The sequence below is a fragment of the Littorina saxatilis genome, linkage group LG3, assembly GCF_037325665.1.
Source record: "Littorina saxatilis isolate snail1 linkage group LG3, US_GU_Lsax_2.0, whole genome shotgun sequence".
In the NCBI taxonomy this organism is placed as follows: Eukaryota; Metazoa; Mollusca; class Gastropoda; order Littorinimorpha; family Littorinidae; genus Littorina; species Littorina saxatilis.
The window spans coordinates 56,865,124-56,889,973 of record NC_090247.1 but is presented as its reverse complement, the minus strand read 5'-3'; the positions used below and the strand labels follow the sequence as shown (position 1 = coordinate 56,889,973).

Below are 24,850 nucleotides of genomic sequence, written 5' to 3'. Positions count from 1 at the left end.
CAGAAGAGAAATGATAAAAGGCAAAAAGGACGAGAATAACGTTGGTTTAATAAAGTAGAATAGAGCTTAGCTAAAACAAAACACCCCATATTCTTTTCAAGTACATCACGACTGAAATAGTAAGCAAGACCACAGACGAACGGAAGCACACACGCACGCACGCATCCACCCCCCCCCCCACACACACACACACATATATTTCCTTTGCTCAGTTCAGCGTAAAAGGAGCAAAGGAAAAGTATGTTACGACAAAAATACAACAAAGATTGCAAGCTATGAAAAGGCATATGTTTGTTGCATTTCAATGTTTGGGAAGAGAAACAAATGAATCAATCAATATCAGAGATGGGCTGTAGTTTTGAGACAGAGCGCCATGATGTTTTTAACTGGCGCAGCAGGCAGATTGAACCCTTGTGCAGTCGAATTCACCAAAGACCTGTTTGAGATGATTGAAAACAATTAACCGACCATGTAAAAAGTCAAAAACTACACTGTACACATGCCCTCTATAGAATGACAAAAAAACTGCCTAGACTAAAAAATTAGAGTAGAAATATACATGCCCAGTTTGACGACACTTGAGCCCAAAACGACTTAACAATGGGATCGAAACACAATATTAGACACGATTCAAACTGCGGTGGTTCGTGACGAACTAGCCTGAACTGTTACTAAATCTGAAACGAACAATTCGCAATCATTCAAACACCAATTAAGTAGACGAGACAAGATTGACCCTGACGTCAAACAAATCAACCGAGATTGACCTAACTGAAAAAATAACCTAAAACGGACACAGAATCTCAAAACGGACAAAGAAACAGAATAACAACATAAACAACGGCAACAGCAAAACTGACCGAAGATTGACCCTGTCGTCAAAAAGAACAAGTCGCGTAAGGCGAAAATACAATATTTAGTCAAGTAGCTGTCGAACTCACAGAATAAAACTGAACGCAACGCAACGCAGCAAGACCGTATACTCGTAGCATCGTCACTCCACCGCCCGTGGCAAAGGCAGTGCCCGTGGAATTGACAAGAAGAGCGGGATATTCGTTGCGCTGAGAAGGATAGCACGCTTTTCTGTACCTCTCTTCGTTTTAACTTTCTGAGCGTGTTTTTAATCCAAACATATCATATCTATATGTTTTTGGAATGAGGAACCGACAAGGAATAAGATGAAAGTGTTTTTAAAACGATTTCGAAAAAAAAAATTTGATAATAATTTTTATATATTTAATTTTCAGAGCTTGTTTATAATCCGAATATAACATATTTATATGTTTTTGGAATCAGCAAATGATGGAGAATAAGAAAAACGTAAATTTGGATCGTTTTATAAATTTTTATTTTTTTTTACAATTTTCAGATTTTTAATGACCAAAGTCATTAATTAATTTTTAAGCCACCAAGCTGAAATGCAATACCGAAGTCCGGGCTTCGTCGAAGATTACTTGACCAAAATTTCAACCAATTTGGTTGAAAAATGAGGGCGTGACAGTGCCGCCTCAACTTTCACGAAAAGCCGGATATGACGTCATCAAAGACATTTATCAAAAAAATGAAAACAAGAAGAGCAAACGCTCGATCGAGTCACTTTCGCAGTTCTGAATATTATATGAGGCATCAGATGGACAGGAAGAAATTGCTATTCACAACACAATGAGTCACGTTCACATAAAATTTGAGCCCGGTCACTTTTATAGTTTCCGAGAAAAGCCCAACGTTAAGTTGTGTGTTGCCGAACAGAAAAGGCTAGTTATCTCCCTTGTTTTTCTGATAACGTTCGTAAAAGGCTACAGATGTAAATACTTTGATGTAAAGAATAATCCTACAAAGTTTCAATCACATCCGATGAACTTTGTCAAAGATATAAAATGTCTAATTTTTCCTTTGACGCTGACCTGTGACCTTGAAAAAGGTCAAAGGTCAACGAAACCATCGTTAAAGTGTAGAGGTCATTGGAGGTCACGACTAAACAAAATATGAGCCCGATCGCTTTGATAGTTTCCGAGAAAAGTCCAACGTTAAGGTGGTGTCTACGGACGGCCGGCCGGACGGACGGCCGGACGGCCGGCCGGACAGACTAACACTGACCGATTACATAGAGTCACTTTTTCTCAAGTGACTCAAAAACGTTCGGGGATTTCATACCCAGGAACTCTCATGTCAAATTTCATAAAGATCGGTCCAGTAGTTTACTCTGAATCGCTCTACACACACACACACACACACACGCACGCACATACACCACGACCCTCGTTTCGATTCCCCCTCGATGTTAAAATATTTAGTCAAAACTTGACTAAATATAAAAACTAAGTTGACAGTTGATCTAAACAGACTAACAGTTTTACCCAAGGATCAAATGCGGAGGGGGTTAAACGCTACTTGTGACACCGCCTTGTGAACAGAGCAGTCATGAATGGCAAGGAGGAGGATTTTTTAAGGAGACAGGTCACGACAAACACCAATTTGATGACACACACCCCAGGCACCAATTTCCCCGTGCTTCCGTTGCCCCCGGCGAACCAGGAAGGTATGAGGAATTTGTTTCCGCCTCGGTGCTAATACGGAACGCTCACGCGTACGCACGGGTGGACATATACCTATGGAAAGCCGTTTGCCTCATAACCATTACACGTGTAAAAAATGATTAGTACACGTGTAATAAATAATTAATACACGTGTAAATAATGATTAATACACGTGTAATAAAAATGTCATACACGTGTAAGAAATGATTAAATACACGTGTAATAAATAATTAATACACGTGTAATTAATGATTAATACACGTGTAATACAAATGTCATACACGTGTACGAAATGATTAAATACACGCGTAATAAACATTTCTTACACGTGTATTTAACCATTTCTTACACGTGTATGAAATATTTATTACACGTGTATTTAATCATTATGGTATTCCATAGCATAACAAAAAATATAAATTACACGTGCAATAAGAAATAAATACACGTGTATAAATCATTTATTACACGTGTATTTATGATTTATTACACTTGTAATGGTTATGAGCCAAACGGCTTTCCATATATACCTGCAAGGCGCATGCACGCACGCACACAAGCACAGAAAGACACACTCACAGACGCGCACGCTCTCGCTCTAGCTTTCCTTATCTCATAGCTCGCTCGTAGCCCTTTCATCAGTTACAAAACTGTATTTCTCCATTTTTCTCTTATTTCCAAGTTGCTAGACCTCAGCAACAACAAAAAAAAACAAAAAAAAACCAAGATGGAGGGAAACATGAAGAAAATGGAGAACAAGAAAAAAGAAAAGAAAAAAAGTAAGAAAAACACAGCACTTCACTCTTTCTCTTTCTATCACTTATTTCCCGCAGGATAGTTAATGATTGTCGACAGTTGTATTTTCTAATGACAGTCTTTGGACACGAAAGGGCCCCCGTTTCCACGCCAACGCACGAATTTCACGGGCATCGCCCCGGCAGCTACTGATCAGCATACGTTATGCAAGGCACGCTTGTCTCACGCGCGTTGAAGGAGGTTTTGAACTACAATTTTTGCATCACTAGATCTTAACACACTATTCCTGTGTACACACAAGTGGATTTGATTTGATTTGATTCTCAGTGTTGCTTTTTGGGTCCAGCGGCCAAATCAGGACCCCACACAAGTGGATGAAATACTACAAGTAGATAATATTGTTCATTGGCTCTATCGACGCCCGTTTTTAACCACTTGATAACCCGTCCATAGATCGTAGTTCTCCCGAACTAACTCCTTAGTATGTCATCGAGAATAGAGGATTTTGGGTTATCCTTTCTTCATGCGCCTTTCGGCGATTGGTCAATGTATTTCGTATCAATAATGTCGGTCTCGCTTGAAATTATCGCTACTTGATATTGCTTTTCAAACTTATACGAAGTGACCGGGAGCGTAGGGTCAGTTACTGAACTAGCCCCGAACAGTGAGATATGGAGAACAATACACAAATACGAACGGAGAGACTCGGAAACTTGAGTCACTGAGTCGTCGCCACGCTCGAGAACTCAAGTGTAATGTTTGAAGTTAAAATCTCCCTCATCTACAGTGCGACAAAATACCTCAGTCGGTAGAGTCCCCGATTGACGGTGCGCTAGTCCTTAGTTTTGTGGTCCCGGGTTAGATTCGCTTCGAAGGCAATTTTATTTTTATTTTTTTCTGAACTCGTAATTCTTGTAATTTATTCATTTGCTTCATTCAAGACCCCCTCCATCTCCTAAGCCGTGCTGAGCAGGCTATCATCTTCCGCCTCCGCACTGGACACTGCTGCCTCAAAGCACACCTAAGGAGGATAGGTGTAGCAGAGTCTGCCACATGTGACTGTGGAGAGGGAGATCAGACTCCAGAACATGTTCTCCAAGCATGTCCCCTCCTCGACCAACTGCGGATCCAGACATGGCCTGACCCAACAGATCTGAGGACCAAAATGTGGGGAGCACTGGAGGACCTGGAAAGAACGTCCATGTTCATGGCATCCTCCAGATTCCGAGTCTGACACAACCGTCGTACGAAGAAGAAGAAGAAACGGTTTTCAACTTTTTCTTGTTTTCTTAACTCTATATGCTTGTATTTTTTTCATTTTGATTTATCTTAAACTTTTTAAGTCGTCTATTGAAAATCGAATAAAGTGCATGAGTGCCATTGAACAGCTTTCCCATAATCCTGTATTCTATTTTTAGTAATGAATATTCCCAATGAAAGGTGAAAGGGCATATTATGTATCATCGCGTGTCGACTGCAGCTGGTAATAGTACTTATAGCTGCTTCTATTATGATAGGCTTCTGTGTGTACACGATTCGGCTGACAACAAGCCCAGAGCTGGCCAGGCTATTCCATTGGACGAGGCCATACCTGTCCTTGAACACATACCAAACATCAACTGCTTGGGTGCTTTCTGTGCAGTGTGGGCATTTGTTTTAATGAATTAATGAATTAATGACTAAAAAGCCACTTGTGACAAATACAAACTTAATTCATTGCTGCGGTGGGTGGGTGGGTGGGTGTGGGTGCGTGCGTGCGTGCGTGCGTGGGTGTGTGTGGAATGGGATGTATTGTATAGATAAGTGAAAAGGCCATTTGAGGATGAATACTGATGGCTGCAGGTTGGGAGTTTCCTTTTCTTCTTTTCCGTAAAAAAATATCTCTATAATTATGTGTCGAGTCTGCAGTATCGTGCTTTCTGGGTATTTTGGTGTAGTCTATTGGTTCAGCTGGCGCGCATTCTCTTCATCAGTAAGTCTCTGTCTCTCTACAACGTCAGTGCAAGGGGCAGGAGGGACAGAGAAATGAGAGCCAGGGAGAGAGACAGAGAGACATAGACAGACAGCCAGACAGAAACAGACAGAGAGACAGACAGAGACTGAGAGACCGACCGACCGACAGACAGGCAGACATACCGACAGATAGACAGAGACAAAGACAGAGAGACAGACAGCCAGACAGACAAAGACAGACAGAGAGACAGACAGAGACAAATAGACAGACAAGCAGACAGGCAGACAGAGACAGACAGACAGACAGACAGACAGACAGAAAGACAGACAGAGACAGAGACAGAGACAGATCGACTGCCAGACAGACAGTGACTGAGAGACAGACAGGCAGACACAGACATACAGACAGACAGAGACAGACAGACAGACAGAGACTGAGAGACAGACTGACTGCCTGATAGACATAAAGACCGACAGACGGACAGGAGAGAGACAGGCAGAGAGAACAATGCGAATGGGAATCAGAGACTCACCTTACCTCTGTCGTACTGTAGTGTTGCCAAGGGCAACAGGAGTAGCAGCACGTATAAGACACCTTCCAAATTTACCATCGTGATCTTCCACCTGTTCTGTAACAAACACATTCATTAGACTTAACATTTTCACCATAGAATTATTGAGAAAACAGTAGAGATTTATTTAGCACAAGGAGTATGTCCTTCGCTTGTCTGTTTTACTAAACCCTTACAAACCAACAAAATCATGAAATACGACGTACATTAGTTGTTCGGAGGAATTAATTGTATTTAAAGACGCCCAACACATTTTTGAGTTAGGTACGGGTTGAAAACCGTCGACATGCAAATATTGACTGATTTTTCAATGTTGAACAGATGACTAATTTCAGGTTTTCAGTGTCGATCTTTTAGTTTCAGTTCAGATATCACTTGACGCGACTAACTGACCGATGATATTCATCCCCCTCAGCCGTACTCTACGAAGGCCTTATCTCACTTAATTTCCTTGCGTGCTCAAAGGCAATTCGTGGCGGTTTTTTCTGAGCCTGATTCATTGCCTTCAGCTTTTATGTTGTAATTCAGACTAATCTTGCTGATGAAACTCAAAGACCCGCATCTTGAACCGGCAAATCTTCGTGATCCTTCTGTAACTATGGTTTCAAGGCCCACATATTCCGCAGTGAAAGAGGCCATTTAATTTTTTCTTTAAGTTTTATGTCGGTATTGTTTTCTGTTATCATGGTACCATTATGTTTATTGGAACGGGAGGGTTACTTTGTTTTGTGTTTTTTTTCTCCAAATAAACGCTCCTTGACGAAAGAACTCGTTTTTAGAAATACAGCCTCAAGGCTGCAGCCTACCCCTTGTAAAAGCACTTTTAAAATAATTGTATCATTTAACTTCTCTGTCAGTTCAAGAAATTCTGAAGCCAGAAATAAGAAAGAAAACAGGGCTTAACGTGCTACAATTCAAGATAACGACTGACACTCGTGTATGAGGTATCACACCTAGAGAAGAGTGATTGCTAGAAGTCCAATATAAAACACAACAACGGCTACTATTCTGGTAAATGGAAAAATGAGAACTTTGTACCAACTTATGAAACTAAATGTCAAGCATGACACACTAATAAACATGAAATGAAACAGGCTAAAATGATAAGACATTTCTGAAATGTTGTCCCATCCCACGTTATGTATCCCTTGAACAACAGTATACACAACAACAAAAAAACACCAAAAAAACCAACAAAAAAAACCAACCCACTATATAAATACAAGGATGCCGGCGTCAGCAAAAGGAGTTATAGGTTCTAGTTTCAGGATGCTGATGATTATTAAATGCTTTGTACTTTGCTATTTGTTAAATAAGCCGACAGACACACAGACAGCGGATAGACAGAGAGAGACAGAGGCAACAAGACAAAGAGGCAGATAGTCTTTAAAAGTGTGCTATTTGATGAACAGACAAACAGGTAGACAGGAAGACACAGACGTATAGACAGAGACAACGAGACAGAGAGACGGAGAGTCTCTCATAGTGTGCTATTTGAGGAACAGACAAACAGGTAGATAGGAAGACAAAATAAGACAGGCAGACATACAGACACATACAGAAAAAGACAGATAAACTGATCGACCGACAGACAGAAAGACCGACCGACAGACCGACCGACCGACCGACAGACAGACAGTCAGACAAATAGATAGACAGACAGACAACCAAGCCGGAAGGAGCTTAAAATGAACGTTTGAACTGCAGACTTCAACTCATCAGCAACCTTGACAATCACGTCTAGCATGGAGACGGGAACGCAGAAGAAGAAGAAGAAGAAGAAGAAGAATCTTTAGCTCTTTTTCCGTATTGCACTTGAAACATTTAAATACATTTTCGAGCGTGCTTTAGTCACAAAATAATACAGCAGCCAAGCTAGGATGCCACTAGTGAATTCTGCACGCCTAAAAAATGCGACTAAAAAAAACCCATAATCTTTTCTCTTGCCCCGAAAGGGGAGACAATTATCCCGCTGACCAGATGCGAAGACACCGCTGCGCAATAAACTAGCCCAGAAGCCATGACATCCATCAAACAACTTCCTGAATGACCAGAATGCATCCATCAGCAGAACATGTTTCTCGGCCTTCCCAAAAGAACAAACAACCAAATTGAATCACTCTTTTTCCAGCCCGTTCGCAAATTTGCATCGATTTTTCATTAGCTCTTGTGGAACTGCAGAAGAAAAGAACTAAACCGACGAAGAAAAGAATTATGCAGGGCAAATTAAATGTCCTGCTCTATTTTTTTTTTTTTATATATATACAAAAGCAACAAAATGGAAAAACCCCAAAACGATTCCTACATGAATTTTCGGAGGGCTAATATCTAACAGAAACTCTGACCTAAAAGCAGCGCACAAATGAGGCTTATACAGAGTTTTATCCCAATCCCAGATACCGTGATGGACACTTGTCGACAACGAAGCTCCTGTGTGATATCGATATTCTGCCATCTGTCAAGGTGACCATTAAAGACACAGCCCTGCAGGTGTAAACGCGTTGGCTTTCCATCTCAGATCTGGCAAGGCTTCTATGTGGGATAATGCTGTCACTTCACTAAAACACACATACACACAAACACGCCGCACGCAAACACACACACACACACACACACACACACACACACACACACACACACACACACACACACACACACACACACACACACACACACACACACACACACACACTTTTTACTTACGTACTGCCCGTTATGCCGGTTGGCAGGTAGGGCAGAAACAAAGGACCCCCACTCTTGTCTGTTCTTGGCTAGTCTCTGGATGGTACCCCACGTTTGGTTTACACCACCAACAACCAACAACCAACAACCAACAACCAAAATCAAAACTCTGATTGCATCCCGTACACACTAGGATTTTTTGTTAATGAATTCATTACGTAGAATAACGCAAGTGGTTTTACATAAATGAATTTATGTTAAAAAAACCAGCTTTGCACAGAAAGCATCCATGCTCTTGATTTTTCGAATGTGACTAAGTAGAGGGGTGGTCTTATCCCATGTACACGCGTGGCTAGATCTGAGATGGTGAGCCAAATCGTTCACTCGGAAAGAACGATATAGCCTTATCCCAGGCAAAAGGCTGGCCAGATCCGTGAGGACATTGTCTATAAAGGGATCATACCCTCAGATCGCTTTTTACATTTAGTCAAGTTTTGATTAAGCTATACCATAGGATTCTGCGCTACGAATAATGTTACCGCGCAGAAGGACTGCCTTCATTTTGCAAACGCAGGTGTTTCAATCGCTTAATTAAATGTCGTTAAATAGGCCAAAAAAGAGAGTACTCTTTGTGGGTTTCTTCCTCTGAATTACTCTCCTTGTTCGTGTACAGGATGAGGTCACTACTGGTTGCGGCGTCATAGAGGGCGCTAGCCGTAGTGCCACCGGGCTGCGCTTCTGGACTACTTCCTGTTTCCAACACCGAAGATACGCACCGTCCTGAAACGCATTCACTCACTGTGATGACATTAATAACCATACGTGTGGTGCGTTTTCGAGCAAATCGTGCCGTGTGCGTCTTTTTAAAGGTACAGAGGATTCCCCAGATTCTTCAGATCCGTCAAATTCGCCACGGTCAGATCAATAGCATCCCTTTGATTGCCTGTCGTGAAAATGGACGTGCTAGAGTGGACATCTGCGCGAGCTTAGATGACTAGACACGGCACTCGGTGCCTCCACTTTAAGAGCTCTTCTCCGTCCTCAAATAGCCATGGCCAACGGGATGAACGCTCGTGACGTTAGAGAGGGTTAGAAAAAAGAAACACGAAGCAAGAAACACACACATGCACACACGTGACACCCTCGCAGGGACGCATGCACATACACACAGACACGCACGCACACAAACACACACACACACACACACACACAGACACGCACGCACACACACACACACACACACACACACACACACACACACACACAACCACCTCTACCATCGGGTCCCCTACAATCGACAAAAACATCTTGTTTCTCTTTTTGTCTCAAAACCGATAAAGAAACAATTTTGCTTCCACTTCTCAATCGGGAAGAGATTGCCATAAGTCCTTCGGGGTACGAACCGCAGAGTGCGTAAGGTTTCACTCTTTCAATTTGTTTTCTGCGTAAAGCGGAAGTGTGCGGACGGGTGTCAGTTTGCTGCCAGCGGGTGAAACCCTGGAATCTCCGACACGGGATTGAATTGAAGCTGAATCTATGGACTGGATACCATCTTCTTGTTTCCAAATTTGACCTCCAATCAAGTTAGGAGTGGCAAAAAGGCAAGCTTACAAGGACGTGCACAGAACAGAAAATAGTGACAAGCAAGGGAAGTCAAAACCACTCCCCCGCATAAATAAAAATAAGGGGGGGGGGAGAGAGAGAGAGAGAGAGAGAGAGAGAGAGAGAGAGAGAGAGAGAGAGAGAGAGAGAGAGAGAGAGAGAGAGAGAATTGAACTTTATCTAACAAGGATTAAGATTTAAGGTTACGCCTTTTCTTACAATCTGTCCTTGGGACGCATAGACACACAATTATATAATTAAAAAATTTAAAATTAAAAAGTTAACCAACAAAAGGAGGTCGGAAAACTTCAGCACGTGATAATAAAGATGACGATGATGATGATAATGATGATGATGAAGATGAGGCATGAAGAGCATACATATATGTGGTTATTCATAAAATCAACTGCATACTATGCAGGTAATTATAAATACAAGAAGGTAGCAATCGAACATGTAGCAATAGTACAACAAAAATATGTTCAGAACATACAATGCACAGCATATCTTTGACGTAATACTAAGTGTGGCAAATCAAAAGAGAGAGAGAGAGAGAGGGAGAGAGAGGGAGAGAGAGAGAGAGAGAGAGAGAGAGAGAGAGAAGAGAGAATAGAGAAAGAAAGAGAGAGAGAGAGAGAGAGAGGGAGAGAGAGAGAGAGAGGAGAGAGAGAGGGAGAGGGAGAGAGAGAGAGAAGAGAGAGAGAGAGAGAGAAGAGAGAGAGAGAGGAGAGAAAGAGAGAGAGAGAGAGAGAAAGAGAAAGAAAGCGGGGGGGGGGAGAGAGAGAGAGACAGACAGACAGAGCGTGAGAGAGAGAGAGAGAGAAGAGAGAGAGAGAGAGAGAGAGAGAGAAAAAGAAAGAAAGTGGGGGGGGGTAGAGAGAGAGAGACAGACAGACAGACAGAGCGTGAGGGAGAGAGAGAGAGAGAGAGAGAGAGAGAGAGAGAGAGAGACAGACAGACAGACAGACAGACAGACAGAGCGTGAGGGAGAGAGAGAGAGAGAGAGAGAGAGAGAGAGAGAGAGAGAGAGAGAAGAGAGAGAGAGAGAGAGAAAGAGAAAGAAAGTGGGGGGGGTAGAGAGAGAGAGAGAGACAGACAGAGCGTGAGGGAGAGGGAGAGAGAGAGAGAGAGAGAGAGAGAGAGAGAGAGAGAGAGAGAGAGAGAGAGAGAGAGAGAGAGAGAGAGAGAGAGAGATATGAAGGGAATTGACGGAAATAATAAATATCGTGGCGACTTCCAGTGTCGGGTTGGAAGTTTTTATTGAATTCATTTGGCAGTTGACATCCAATATCAGCAACGGAGGTATTTCAACAACGCAAATAATCACTCTGCATCATAGGAAGCAGTCAGACAGTTGATTGTTGTATGCGTCTTAAATTAAAGGATGTTCAAATCTCGTGTAAAAACAAAACAAATTGAAGATATCTGCGGTGGTGAAAATGATTACTTTACGCGTGAATGTTCCTTGTAACTTGATATGCACACAATGAACACGATAATTCACAAGCACAAGGTGACCAATCTGAACCCACATCTATACAATCACACGGGAAAATAAAAATACAGATACGCGGCACGAAGCATGCACATGGAACACATTTTCTAATCCTTTTATATACAAAACCACTGGGCCCTGCGTGGTCGTTCCCAGGGTTGTTGAATAAATTCGTTTTTACAGCAACTGATGCTTTCTATCTTTCGAAACACATCAAGCGTTTTTAATAACACAAAATGTTGATCAAATAGTAGAGATTACAGAAACTGTGGTAAACTCACCTTCAAATCTTCAATGACAAAATACAAAATTGTTAGAAAAGAGATATCCTCCGCACAACACCCAGATACCGAGTGAAGTAGAAACAAATACACGCCAACAAAGTGAGTCGCTCGAACACAGAAGATGAAGGTGTATGAAGAGACCAATCAGCCGGGCGATATGAATACAGTTTTTGGAAGCAGTGGACACAAATGCACGACAAAAAACCCACACCGAATCTCCGACGCAGAAAATAAAGGTCTTTGAAAAGACCAAGGGATGTGAAGATCTATATTGGAATTGGCTGTAGTGGACACAAATGTAGGCCTACGACCAAATAAACGAATCGCCGACGCAGAAAATAAAGGTCTTAGCAAAGACCAACCAGCCAGGAGATGTGAAGATTTATCTGGCCGCTATAGCGGACACAAACGCACGCCCACAAAGTGAACCCAGCTTAAATGCAACGAAGCTTGGCCAAGGGTCTCTAAGAAACGCAGATGTGTGATGTGTGCCAAACAGGAAACAAGAACAGCCCAGAAACGAGCGATAAAACAGGGCAACCAGTCGGCCGGAGAGATCCATAAACGTAAACATTCGCTCAATACAAACGACAAGTGTCACTCATAAGTCCAAATCCGGCACCAGACGATTCCCCGGCCGCCTTCACAAACGCCCCCCATTATCGGGTTGGCATTCCGCTACCAGAGCTAGCTCGGTCATAAAATTCCAAACACAAACGGACGTGCAAACAAATCAAGACCAAGATAAAAGAAAGGAAGGAAGAAAGAACAAAACTTGACTAAATATAAAAAAAGACAGGAAGATTGTTTGTTTGTTTGTTCGTTCATTGGCTGAAACTCCCACGGCTTTTACGTGTATGACCGTTTTTACCCCGCCATTTAGGCAGCCATACGCCGCTTTCGGAGGAAGCATGCTGGGTATTTTTGTGTTTCTATAACCCACCGAACTCTGACATGGATTACAGGATCTTTTTCGTGCGCACTTGGTCTTGTGCTTGCGTGTACACACGGGGGTGTTCGGACACCGAGGAGAGTCTGCACACAAAGTTGACTCTGAGAAATAAATCTCTCGCCGAACGTGGGGACGAACTCACGCTGACAGCGGTCAACTGGATACAAATCCAGCGCGCTACCGACTGAGCTACATCCCCGCCCAGACAGGAAGAAAGAAAGAAAGAAAGTGACAAAACAGAAAACGCGTCTTGAAGACTAAAGCTCGATGCGCAAACGTTGAAAAAGAAAAAAAGAAAAAGAAGGGGGGGGGGGGGAGGGGGTAGTTATGGGCACGACAGAACACAACGATATATAAACATCATGAGAAACGGCCAGAATTGATCGAAGATGCACACCGTCCCAGACACAAACAGAGTCAACAGCGAAAACAACACAGGATAGAAAGGAACAGAGAAAAACGAAAGGGAAGGGGGAAGTTATGGGCACGACAGAACGTACATGAAAATTAAAGGAGACGGCCAAAATAAGTCGAAGATACAGAGTTCTAGTGCTGGGACAGTTAGCGAGCAGACGTGACTGAAGTCTTGGGCTAGTTGCCAGAACAAAGCTGTAGAATCCAACACCACTGGTGGAAGTAATTTTGATTGGCTGTCTGTGCGAGTTTCTTTGATCGGCCTCAAAGCCCGCCCACAGAAGCAAGTTATGTTACCGTCTTAAAAGCACACTCCTTCTCGTGAAAACGGTTTATCTTACCATCTTAGATCTAGCCAGACTTTTACATAAGATCAGACCATCCCTCCAATTAAGTTAAAAATCTTGTCCGGGGGTACGTCCCGGATACCGCACACATGCAGACCGATAAAAAGAAAGAATGAACGCAAAAACACACACAACAAACAAACAAACAAATAAATAGATACATAAATACATATATAAACAATAAATGAATAGATACATAAATAAAGCCCTATACATATCAGAGTAACAGACGAGTAGAAACGATGTTCACAAACAAAGAAAGAAATCCCTCTTCCGAGAGGACTTTCCTTTTAACTTCTAGACGATGCAGATATCAGACACGCCTTCAGACGGCTGTTGCTGAGGACACAAATGTTTTCGAGAATATATGCATTTTGTTTCTTGTTCTTATCTGAGACACCATGCCACCATGCTTGAGACCGCGTACCGTAAAAGTGTCTTCTCTGACATCCTCACAAATTTGGATGAGGAAATTACTGCCGTTCTTGCGTTCTGCTGTTATTTGTAGGGTAAGAAAGTGCCCACTGGCAAAGAAAGAGAGAGAGAGAGAGAGAGAGAGAGAGAGAGAGAGAGAGAGAGAGAGAGAGAGAGAGAGAGAGAGAGAGAGAGAGAGAGAGAGAGAGAGAAAGAGAGAGAGAGGATGTACAGAGTGATGCATCATTGCATTGCTTGTGTTCTTTCAAGAAAGTTAACTCAGTCAGGATCTAATAACGGATGTCTCACGCGCATCTAATACAGTCGCGCAGTCGCGACTCTGGTGACAGGAAGCCAATGCCACTCGCACAATCCGTATTCACGCTGCCCCGACATCTTGGTAATTGATGCCAAACGTAATGCCAGTCTTCCCCAGAAATTACATGCTGCCAAAAAGATAATACATACTAGACTGATGTAGAATCTAACCGCTATTCTTCTGCGAATTCAGCGAGGGAAGCCGACACAATGATAGACGAAAATAGTAGACATAAAACTGAAAGGGCCATGTATAGTCCTTAACTTCCATCAAAAAGCAAAACTCACGCCACCGTAACCTGTCTTTTCTAGGCCTTTATGTCATACGATGCGTAATGCCCATCCCAAGAAATTACAGGCTGGCAAGATAAGCAAGATAAGCATACGATATAATTTGATGTAGGATCTCACAGTTTGTCATTATATATAATTATCAAAATTGATTCAAGCTTTTCAACAACACCCCTGAGAATAATAAAGCCACACATTAAAGATGCAGAACTTCTCAGGGCATTGCTTAAGCATTGATTTATCTGTTTGTCGCATATGAGAATATACACGGTCAAAACATTAACACAACTATCCCACAGATGACTACACATGCCTTTAGAGTTACGAGCCAAATTATACTTAATGCGGTTTGTCAGGTCGCCATTCCCGGCAAAATGTATTCAACTTTCCTGTGATCACGTTCTGGCGATACAGGCAGCAGTGTGTACGCAGGCTGCCAAAATGGAACCACAAACCATGTTTTACAATGTTATTACGTTATGAAACACAATGTATTGACGTAAACTACCCAATATATAGAAAGAACTCTCTCACTCTCGTCGAGATTATTGGACTTCCATATAGGCTACTGACGTGTAATGAAGTTCACTTTCGGGATCTGGTCGAGTATTTTCGCCTCGCTTACTTTGGCTTTTTTCGACTGGACAATGAAAAGAATTAGTCTGTGAAAAGAGTGCAATTTTCGACTTCTTGCAATAAAGTCAACAAAACTTGATATTTTATTTCAAATGGATAGATGCGTGAGGCATGATTGAAAGCCAAAGGGGCTCATAGCACCTGGACAATGATAAGAATTAATTTGTAAAAATATTGCAATTTTCGACTTCTTGCAAGAAAGTCAATGAAACTTGATACTTTTTCCAAATGAATACATGCTTGAGGCATGTCTGAAAGCACAAGGGGCTTCGTGCACCTGGATGTGAGAAGTTTTGCATCTTCAAGGAGAAGACAGGCAACATACCAGCGAAGTACGTATTGAGCATTTTATCAGTAAACAACTCTCACAAAACGCTATTGTCAACCACAGGCACTCGTCACGAGCGGATCGGGATCAAAGTGGGCGGGGCCTGTGCGCTCTCAAGACTACTATCAATCAATCAATCAATATGAGGCTTATATCGCGCGTATTCTGGTTTGCATGTGAATTTATTATGCGTGTTCTGCCCTTTTGCACTGTCTCTACCCTTTCACACCAAACACTTCAAAAACAGAATTTGGGAGGATGCAGGCTCATTATTTCCTCAACCAAAACAACATACTTCTTCACTTTAAATACATCAATACGAACAACTTTTCAACACACAGTTCGCACAATCTTCCAGCTTTCACTCAAGGCATGTAAATACATATTATAACAATACTTTCTCAAATATAGATTAACGCACACAAGAAGGTACCAACAGACACTCACGAGTTCGTATCACGGCTCACTGCATGTCGCCAGTTCACTTACTTGTCTCGCTGAATAGAATAATGAATTCAGATGCCAACACACAGAGATGCTAACACACACCTTTCGCTGAAGATGCCAACACACACCTTCCACTGAAGATGCCAACACGCACCTTTCACTGAAGACGCCAACACACATCTCACGGACGATGCCCACACACACCTTCCAGGTTTCTCCCCGAGAAACCCTTCCGCCCGTAGCGGAAACAACCGTCGTCAGCTACGACCGGTCTCGATGAAGACTCCACTCGTCTAGTCATCTGCGCCGAGGTGGTCCCTTGCTTCCACCGTCGTCTAGCGCTTCTCTCGTGTAAGGTCCCTCCCTTATACGCCATGGAAATCCCTCATGGAAACTCCTAAAGAATTTAACCAAGTCTTAATACAACATTCTCTAAAACCATCTCTTCTTCCAAACGTTCATGTACCACTCATACATTCTCGTTCATTCCACGTTCACATTCCGTACAGATTCAATATCCAAACTAACACTTAATCAATGAATAACACTCCCCATACAAAGCATGACCGTCTTAAACATAACATAAATGCGTGGCAATTATGTTCAAGAAATTCCCCATGAAAAACCGTGAAACAATTACATCCAGAATTCTCTCAACGCTTCACACTCAGATTGGGTGCACTTTATACACACTAACCTTTACGCTCCAGCTATGTATTCCAACCTCAATAATATACAACATAGTAAATCATTTACCTTAAGAGACCCGTCTCTTGAAAGAGTACTTGTTCCCAGAACAAGTCTGACACACGCTGAACAACCTTCCCGGTTGGAAATCTCACACGCTGTGACGTTATTTACCTCAGACCAGCTACATGTCTCAAACACAACTCACATCAAGCTAAGCCAGTTTTGCGTGCAACACCCGAAACACGTGAATAACGCTAGTCCGGTCAGCTACCATCGCCTCTACAACTTTTAGGGAGGTTAAAAACACGACGTGGCTTCACCTCACAAATATGCTACTCACATCTTTGTGACATCCCCCTTCCCGGGGAAAAAAGAAAATTCTTGAGTTTTCTTTTGATCAAAACAACCTTCTTTTTCCACACATCCCATAAACCTGTGGTATGCTCTGACCCACGAATGACCTGGACAACGTGTCTGTCAACGTATTCCTGTCTCATGCTATTGGATGAACCTCGAATGCTAATTCTTGCCGTTAAAGACACCACCGCATCACATGTTTTGAAAATGTCAACCATCTTTCCAAACACCTGTTTCATATCATCCTTTTGACCATCTGTCAAACCAGGATCAAAAACAATATCTCTGACTGTCTCTTCCTTCCCCTTAGGCAATGTAGGTAACGGCAACGTTTTCCTCTCCTCAGTCAGAGGTAACACTGCAACCTTTGCCTCTCTACCTTCACTTGGGAAAACATCATGACTGCCCCAGTCAGATCTCAGTGGAATGCTTTCGCGATAACCACTACTTACTTCCTCAACATCAACAACTTTCTCTGCACAAACTGCATACTTCTCATCCTCTCGTGACTCACTCAACACCTCTTCCAATGTCTCATCTTCTCTCAGCAAACTTTTCAGATCCTCCCCTTTTAACCGACAAATCAGGAGTTACCACATTTTTCAATGGCACCGGGGAATCCTCCAGTTTCTTTTTGGCTTTTGCCCTACTCGTACCACACACGACCTTCTCAAGTACCATCTCTTCAGTGATTTTCTTGTGACTTACATCAGCACACAATCCAACACCCTGCGTATTCCCAAGGAACAAATCTACTCTGGGTACCACACCCTGAAGATTACCTATCACTAGGTCAGCGACTGGGTCTGTGAGCACACAACATTTCAACTTTCCCTGAAAATATGGGGTATCGACAACCACTTCCGCCAATGAATACAAATCAATCCGTCCACTAAAACCCTTCACCTTTTGGACCTCTCCCTTTATGTACTGGCTTGGTAAGACCAACGACTTCCTTACCCCAGCTACATTAGCTCCTGTGTCTCTCAGTACTGAAACTTGCTTCCCATTAACGAGACCTTCCGCTAATGGCAACGACCCGAATGCTGCCGAGCTTATCAACACCCCAGCGTCCTGACAATCCGCTACCGACTTCGCCGAATATGCTACCTGAAAACATTCTCTAGCGTAATGGCCCAACTGCCCACATCTGTAACATGTGTCCTGATTTTGCTGTTCCGTACCCGTACCTCTAGTACTTCCTTGTTGCCAACCTCTTCTACCCGGCCTACGATCATCTCCTCTGCCTTGAAACCTGGTATTTCTGCTCATACCCTCTTGTCTTCTGCCACTATCACCTTGACCTCGATTGTAAGACTGACCCGATCCACGATTCTGATTGAACGCTACGTTTCCAGTCCCCAAAGGATTTACTTGACTCTTTCTGGCCAAACATTTATTTGGATGGGCCGATTTGTACATTTCTGCGCTAGCAATCATGTCTTTTGAATTTTTACAATCACGTTCTTTCAAAAAGACTGCCAAATCAGTGCATACACTGGTAAGAATCTGTTCACACAACACAAAATCAAACAAAGCTTCATATGAGGTTTCTATATCCGACAACCTCAACCAACGGTTGAACAAATGCGTCATCCTTGTTACGTATGTGCCAAAACTTTCATCAGCCTCTGGCTTCGTACTGCGAAATTTCTCCCGAAATCCCTCTCGTGTGCACTGAAACTTCTTCAATAACTCTTTCTTCAAGTCTTCATACGACAAAGTACCCGTTGAAAACAATGAATGAAACAAAGACAACGCTCCACCTTCCAGATAAGCTGATAAGTATGTAGCCCACTCTGAATCATTCCATTTGTTCGCCTTTGCATGCGTTTCAAATCTGAACAAGAAACTGTCAATGTCATCTTTGTCTTCCTTGAACATGGGGAGTTTTGGGTACTGGGGCCTAATGCTGGGACCTGATCTTCCACCCGCATTTCCACCTGTACTTTGCTGCGCTTCTACTTTCTTAAATTCCAAATCCATTCTCCTCGCTTCAGTATCTGCTTCTAGCCTCTTTGCATCTAATTCCCTATTTGCCTCAATTTGTAACCTTTTTGTCTCAGCCTCTACTTCTAATCTTTTTGTCTCAGCCTCAACTTTCTTTGCTTCAACCTCAGCTTCAGCTGCTACTTTCTTTGCCTCCCTTTCCTGAATTCTCTCTTCTCTATCCATATGATCCTGAGCAAACTTAAACAAAGCTTCTGCCTTTAAGCCATGCTTCTCTCCCAATGCCAAATAATGATCATAAGTGCTACCACCAGTATCACTATGCTCAGCCATCTTTACAATGTCAAAATATCAAAGTAATCTCAAAGTAATACAATGGATCAAGTAACACAAGTTCACAAAATTGTTTTAAGTATCAAAAAGTTGTATCATACACCAGTTTCTCGCAATACTAACCACACACAAAAGAGAATCATAAAATACTAAACTAAAAGAAATCTTGTGCCTTTTTAAAAACAATCCTTAAATTGTTTACTACTTAACTATTTACACAACCAGTCTCAAAAATAAACAATAAACTTAATAGAGTCACAAAAAAAATTATAATTTGGAAAATATCAGATTAAACAATCAATAGCAGCTTCAAACACTTGTCAACCAATGACAAACTTAAACTAACAACTTTAGAACATCAACAACAACAAAAAAATTAAAACCAATTAACTAGAAATGTCAAAGTTTCTCAAACCCAAATAACACACTTTAAATGAAAAATTCAATTCCACACACCACTAACCAGCGTCAGATCCTTTAAGGAAAATCAATCGCCAGAGCAAAACCAAAACAAAATTTAAATGTTCACCACAACAACAACAAAAAACAAAAAAATTTACCCAAAAATTTGTCCAATTACAAATGTTTACAACTTACTACTACCCAAAAAATAAATAAATTTACAAAAAAAAATAAACAAAAAACTTTCCCCAAACCAACAACTAAATATCAAACAGTAGTATAGGGGAGATAATCACCCTATTACTAATCCAACTACAAATAGGAACAACCATAACAATAATAAACAAAAACACTTTTTATCAAACCAAAGTACACAACAACAACAAAATCAGAGTCCAAACAAACCACAAAAAAAATCAAAATTTCAGAATTTATACACACACAAAAATGGCACACCCTATACTATTTTATTTAAAATAAGCCTGCACCTCAACGACACCAATCATACACAACAATCAATCCAAGATAGAATCTAAGAAAAATAGTTTTTAAAAAAACTTATAGGAAAGGGAGCTAGAATTTAGATAGAAAGATAGATGATAAATACACAGAACAGGAAGCAAACAGAAACTAAGGCCCTCTCTACGTACGAACTATACAACTACGTAGACCCCTAGAGCTGGAGAGGGGGTGTCCAATAACATACACATAAACAAACACTACAACACGCAAAGTATCAAAGTATGTATAATTAGCTACCCTAAGGCACTTCTTTCTCAATTTCTCAATTTCTCACTTTTTCGAAAGGGAAGGGAAGCAACTACAACAAAAATCTATCCTTAGAAACAAAAACCTATTTAGGGCTAAATCGGGGTCACCACTGTCACGAAGTGGTTTGCATGTGAATTTATTATGCGTGTTCTGCCCTTTTGCACTGTCTCTACCCTTTCACACCAAACACTTCAAAAACAGAATTTGGGAGGATGCAGGCTCATTATTTCCTCAACCAAAACAACATACTTCTTCACTTTAAATACATCAATACGAACAACTTTTCAACACACAGTTCGCACAATCTTCCAGCTTTCACTCAAGGCATGTAAATACATATTATAACAATACTTTCTCAAATATAGATTAACGCACACAAGAAGGTACCAACAGACACTCACGAGTTCGTATCACGGCTCACTGCATGTCGCCAGTTCACTTACTTGTCTCGCTGAATAGAATAATGAATTCAGATGCCAACACACAGAGATGCTAACACACACCTTTCGCTGAAGATGCCAACACACACCTTCCACTGAAGATGCCAACACGCACCTTTCACTGAAGACGCCAACACACATCTCACGGACGATGCCCACACACACCTTCCAGGTTTCTCCCCGAGAAACCCTTCCGCCCGTAGCGGAAACAACCGTCGTCAGCTACGACCGGTCTCGATGAAGACTCCACTCGTCTAGTCATCTGCGCCGAGGTGGTCCCTTGCTTCCACCGTCGTCTAGCGCTTCTCTCGTGTAAGGTCCCTCCCTTATACGCCATGGAAATCCCTCATGGAAACTCCTAAAGAATTTAACCAAGTCTTAATACAACATTCTCTAAAACCATCTCTTCTTCCAAACGTTCATGTACCACTCATACATTCTCGTTCATTCCACGTTCACATTCCGTACAGATTCAATATCCAAACTAACACTTAATCAATGAATAACACTCCCCATACAAAGCATGACCGTCTTAAACATAACATAAATGCGTGGCAATTATGTTCAAGAAATTCCCCATGAAAAACCGTGAAACAATTACATCCAGAATTCTCTCAACGCTTCACACTCAGATTGGGTGCACTTTATACACACTAACCTTTACGCTCCAGCTATGTATTCCAACCTCAATAATATACAACATAGTAAATCATTTACCTTAAGAGACCCGTCTCTTGAAAGAGTACTTGTTCCCAGAACAAGTCTGACACACGCTGAACAACCTTCCCGGTTGGAAATCTCACACGCTGTGACGTTATTTACCTCAGACCAGCTACATGTCTCAAACACAACTCACATCAAGCTAAGCCAGTTTTGCGTGCAACACCCGAAACACGTGAATAACGCTAGTCCGGTCAGCTACCATCGCCTCTACAACTTTTAGGGAGGTTAAAAACACGACGTGGCTTCACCTCACAAATATGCTACTCACATCTTTGTGACAGTACAGTTCTAAGCGCAGGGATTTTTTTAACTTATTTTTTATTTTTTTATGCAATTTATATCGCGCACATATTCAAGGCGCAGGGATTTATTGATGCCGTGTGAGATGGAATTTATTTACACAATACATCACGCATTCACATCGGCCAGCAGATCGCAGCCATTTCGGCGCATATCCTACTTTTCACGGCCTATTATTCCAAGTCACACGGGTGTACATTTTTATCTATGCCTATACAATTTTGCCAGGAAAGACCCTTTTGTCAATCATGGGATCTTTAACGTGCACACCCCAATGTAGTGTACACCATAAGAAAAGACGACCGTCCATCACAAGTGACATAGGCCCCGCCCACCTCGTGACGAGTGCCTGTAGTGTCAACAAAGGATCAAGGTCGCCCGCGAAAACAAACCAAGCAAATAATCAGGTTAAAACGCAGATCATGTTAAAACTGCATTAATTATTTATGATAAATTAAGATCATCAAGTGAACAAATATCCGTGTACTTCCCAGCCTGGAATCAAACTCGTGACCCGATGATCACGAGTCTTGTGCTCTTTCCAGACCAACAGTTCTCCAAAGAAGTAAAAGTAGGTCTCTTCAGCAAATCCTCTCATTAAAATCCTTTACATTTCAAAGCTAAACTTGAAGGGCTAACTCCAATGCCCCCAAGGCACAGACACACTGATCCTGAAAAAGTATAGCCTGGAGATCACTGACTCTGATTAAGAACAGAAAAAATTTTGTTGTTGATGCTCTTTTATGTGGATAATGATTTAAAAAAAATAATAATGATGAATGCAAATCAGCGCGCAGACATAAAGAAACGATGCAACATGGAATAAAAAGAAGAAGAAACAAGTCGCGTAAGGCGAAAATACAATATTTAGTCAAGTAGCTGTCGAACTCACAGAATGAAACTGAACGCAATGCAACGCAGCAAGACCGTATACTCGTAGTCCACCGCTCACGGCATAGGCAGTGAAATTGACAAGAAGAGCGGGGTAGTAGTTGCGCTAAGAAGGATAGCACGCTTTTCTGTACCTCTCTTTGTTTTAACTTTCTGAGCGTGTTTTTAATCCAAACATATCATATCTATATGTTTTTGGAATCAGGAACCGACAAGGAATAAGATGAAAGTGTTTTTAAATTGATTTGGACACTTTAATTTTGATAATAATTTTTATATATTTAATTTTCAGAGCTTGTTTTTAATCCAAATATAACATATTTATATGTTTTTGGAATCAGCAAATGATGGAGAATAAGATAAACGTAAATTTGGATCGTTTTATAAATTTTTATTTTTTTTTTTACAATGTTCAGATTTTTAATGACCAAAGTCATTAATTAATTTTTAAGCCACCAAGCTGAAATGCAATACCGAAGTCCGGGCTTTGTCGAAGATTACTTGACCAAAATTTCAACCAATTTGGTTGAAAAATGAGGGCGTGACAGTGCCGCCTCAACTTTCACGAAAAGCCGGATATGACGTCATCAAAGACATTTATCAAAAAAATGAAAAAAACGTTCGGGGATTTCATACCCAGGAACTCTCATGTCAAATTTCATAAAGATCGGTCCAGTAGTTTAGTCTGAATCGCTCTACACACACACACACACACACACACACACACACACACGCACAGACAGACACACATACACCACGACCCTCGTTTCAATTCCCCCTCGATGTTAAAATATTTAGTCAAAACTTGACTAAATATAAAAAGACGAAAACATTTTCGAATGTCAGTAAAGTTGGAATTTCTGTTATCGTGGATTGTACCTATTGTCCATATTCCCAAGTAAGTATTCTCATTCAACAACAGCAACAGCAAAGGTAACAGACGTTATTTGTTTTCAAACACGATAACTAATTTACACACGTCAGTAAGCTTGTTATTAACCATACTACAGTCCTTGAGTTACACCAAACAAATAAAGTGTGTTGAAACATAAGCCTACAGCGGCTTTGTTTTCTTCTGAACATTGGAATGAAATTAAACTTAGCTTAGTCATTACAAATCGGAATTGCTGCCATCATTTGCTATCTCAAGTGCTTCATTATACAGAATTGTTTCTTCTTGCAACGGGCACAATATGGATAAGACGCGGTACGCCGGCCTCCTATGCGGAAGGTTGGCGATTGGCTGCCCAAATTGCAGGGTAAAAACGGTCATACACGAAAAAAACAAAAAAACACTTGTTCAAAAGCACGAGCGTATGCAGGAGTTTCAGTCCATGAACGCAGAAAAGGAAGAAAGTTCGTTCTTGCAATCGACGTAGAGGGAAAAACTATTACGAAATATGTGACTGCCTATTCATTCATCGATTTTTACAACATTCCAACCCAACGCGTTTCATTTTAAGTAAAAACAAATCATCCATAATCCTCCACGCCCATCATGTTTTTAATTTCAGCTTCTCCATCTCTATTCTCTTTCATCCTTAAACATTCTTCTTCTTTTTTCTCTCATTCCTCCTTCTTTTTAGATTTAGTCAAGTTTTGACTAAATGTTTTAACATAGAGGGGGAATCGAGACGAGGGTCGTGGTGTATGTGTGTGTGTGTGTGTGTGTGTGTGTGTGTGTGTGTGTGTGTGTGTGTGTGTGTGTGTGTGTGTGTGTCTGTGTGTCTGTGCGTGTGCGTGTGTGTGTGTGTGTGTGTGTGTGTGTAGAGCGATTCAGACCAAACTACTGGACCGATCTTTATGAAATTTTACATGAGAGTTCCTGGGAATGATATCCCCCACTTTTTTGTCTTTTTATCGATAAATACCTTTCTTTGATGACGTCATATCCGGCTTTTTGTAAAAGTTGAGGCAGCACTGTCACACCCTCATTTTTCAATCAAAGTGATTGAAATTTTGGCC

General features: G+C 41.5%; 1 protein-coding gene across 4 annotated transcripts in view; it reads right to left on the bottom strand.

Annotated features, from left to right (window-relative positions):
• Nucleotides 1-24,850, bottom strand: part of LOC138962746 (uncharacterized) — a 43,733-nt gene that overhangs the window by 11,814 nt on the left and 7,069 nt on the right. For 2 of the 4 annotated variants that reach the window (XM_070334696.1, XM_070334694.1), the window contains exon 2: nucleotides 5,785-5,875. In XM_070334696.1, the coding sequence (XP_070190797.1) occupies nucleotides 5,785-5,857 (73 nt within the window). In that variant the 5' untranslated portion in view covers nucleotides 5,858-5,875. Of the gene's footprint in view, nucleotides 1-5,784; nucleotides 5,876-11,878; nucleotides 12,208-24,850 lie in introns of those variants that run through there. The other 2 variants (XM_070334697.1, XM_070334695.1) reach the window with 2 other exon arrangements.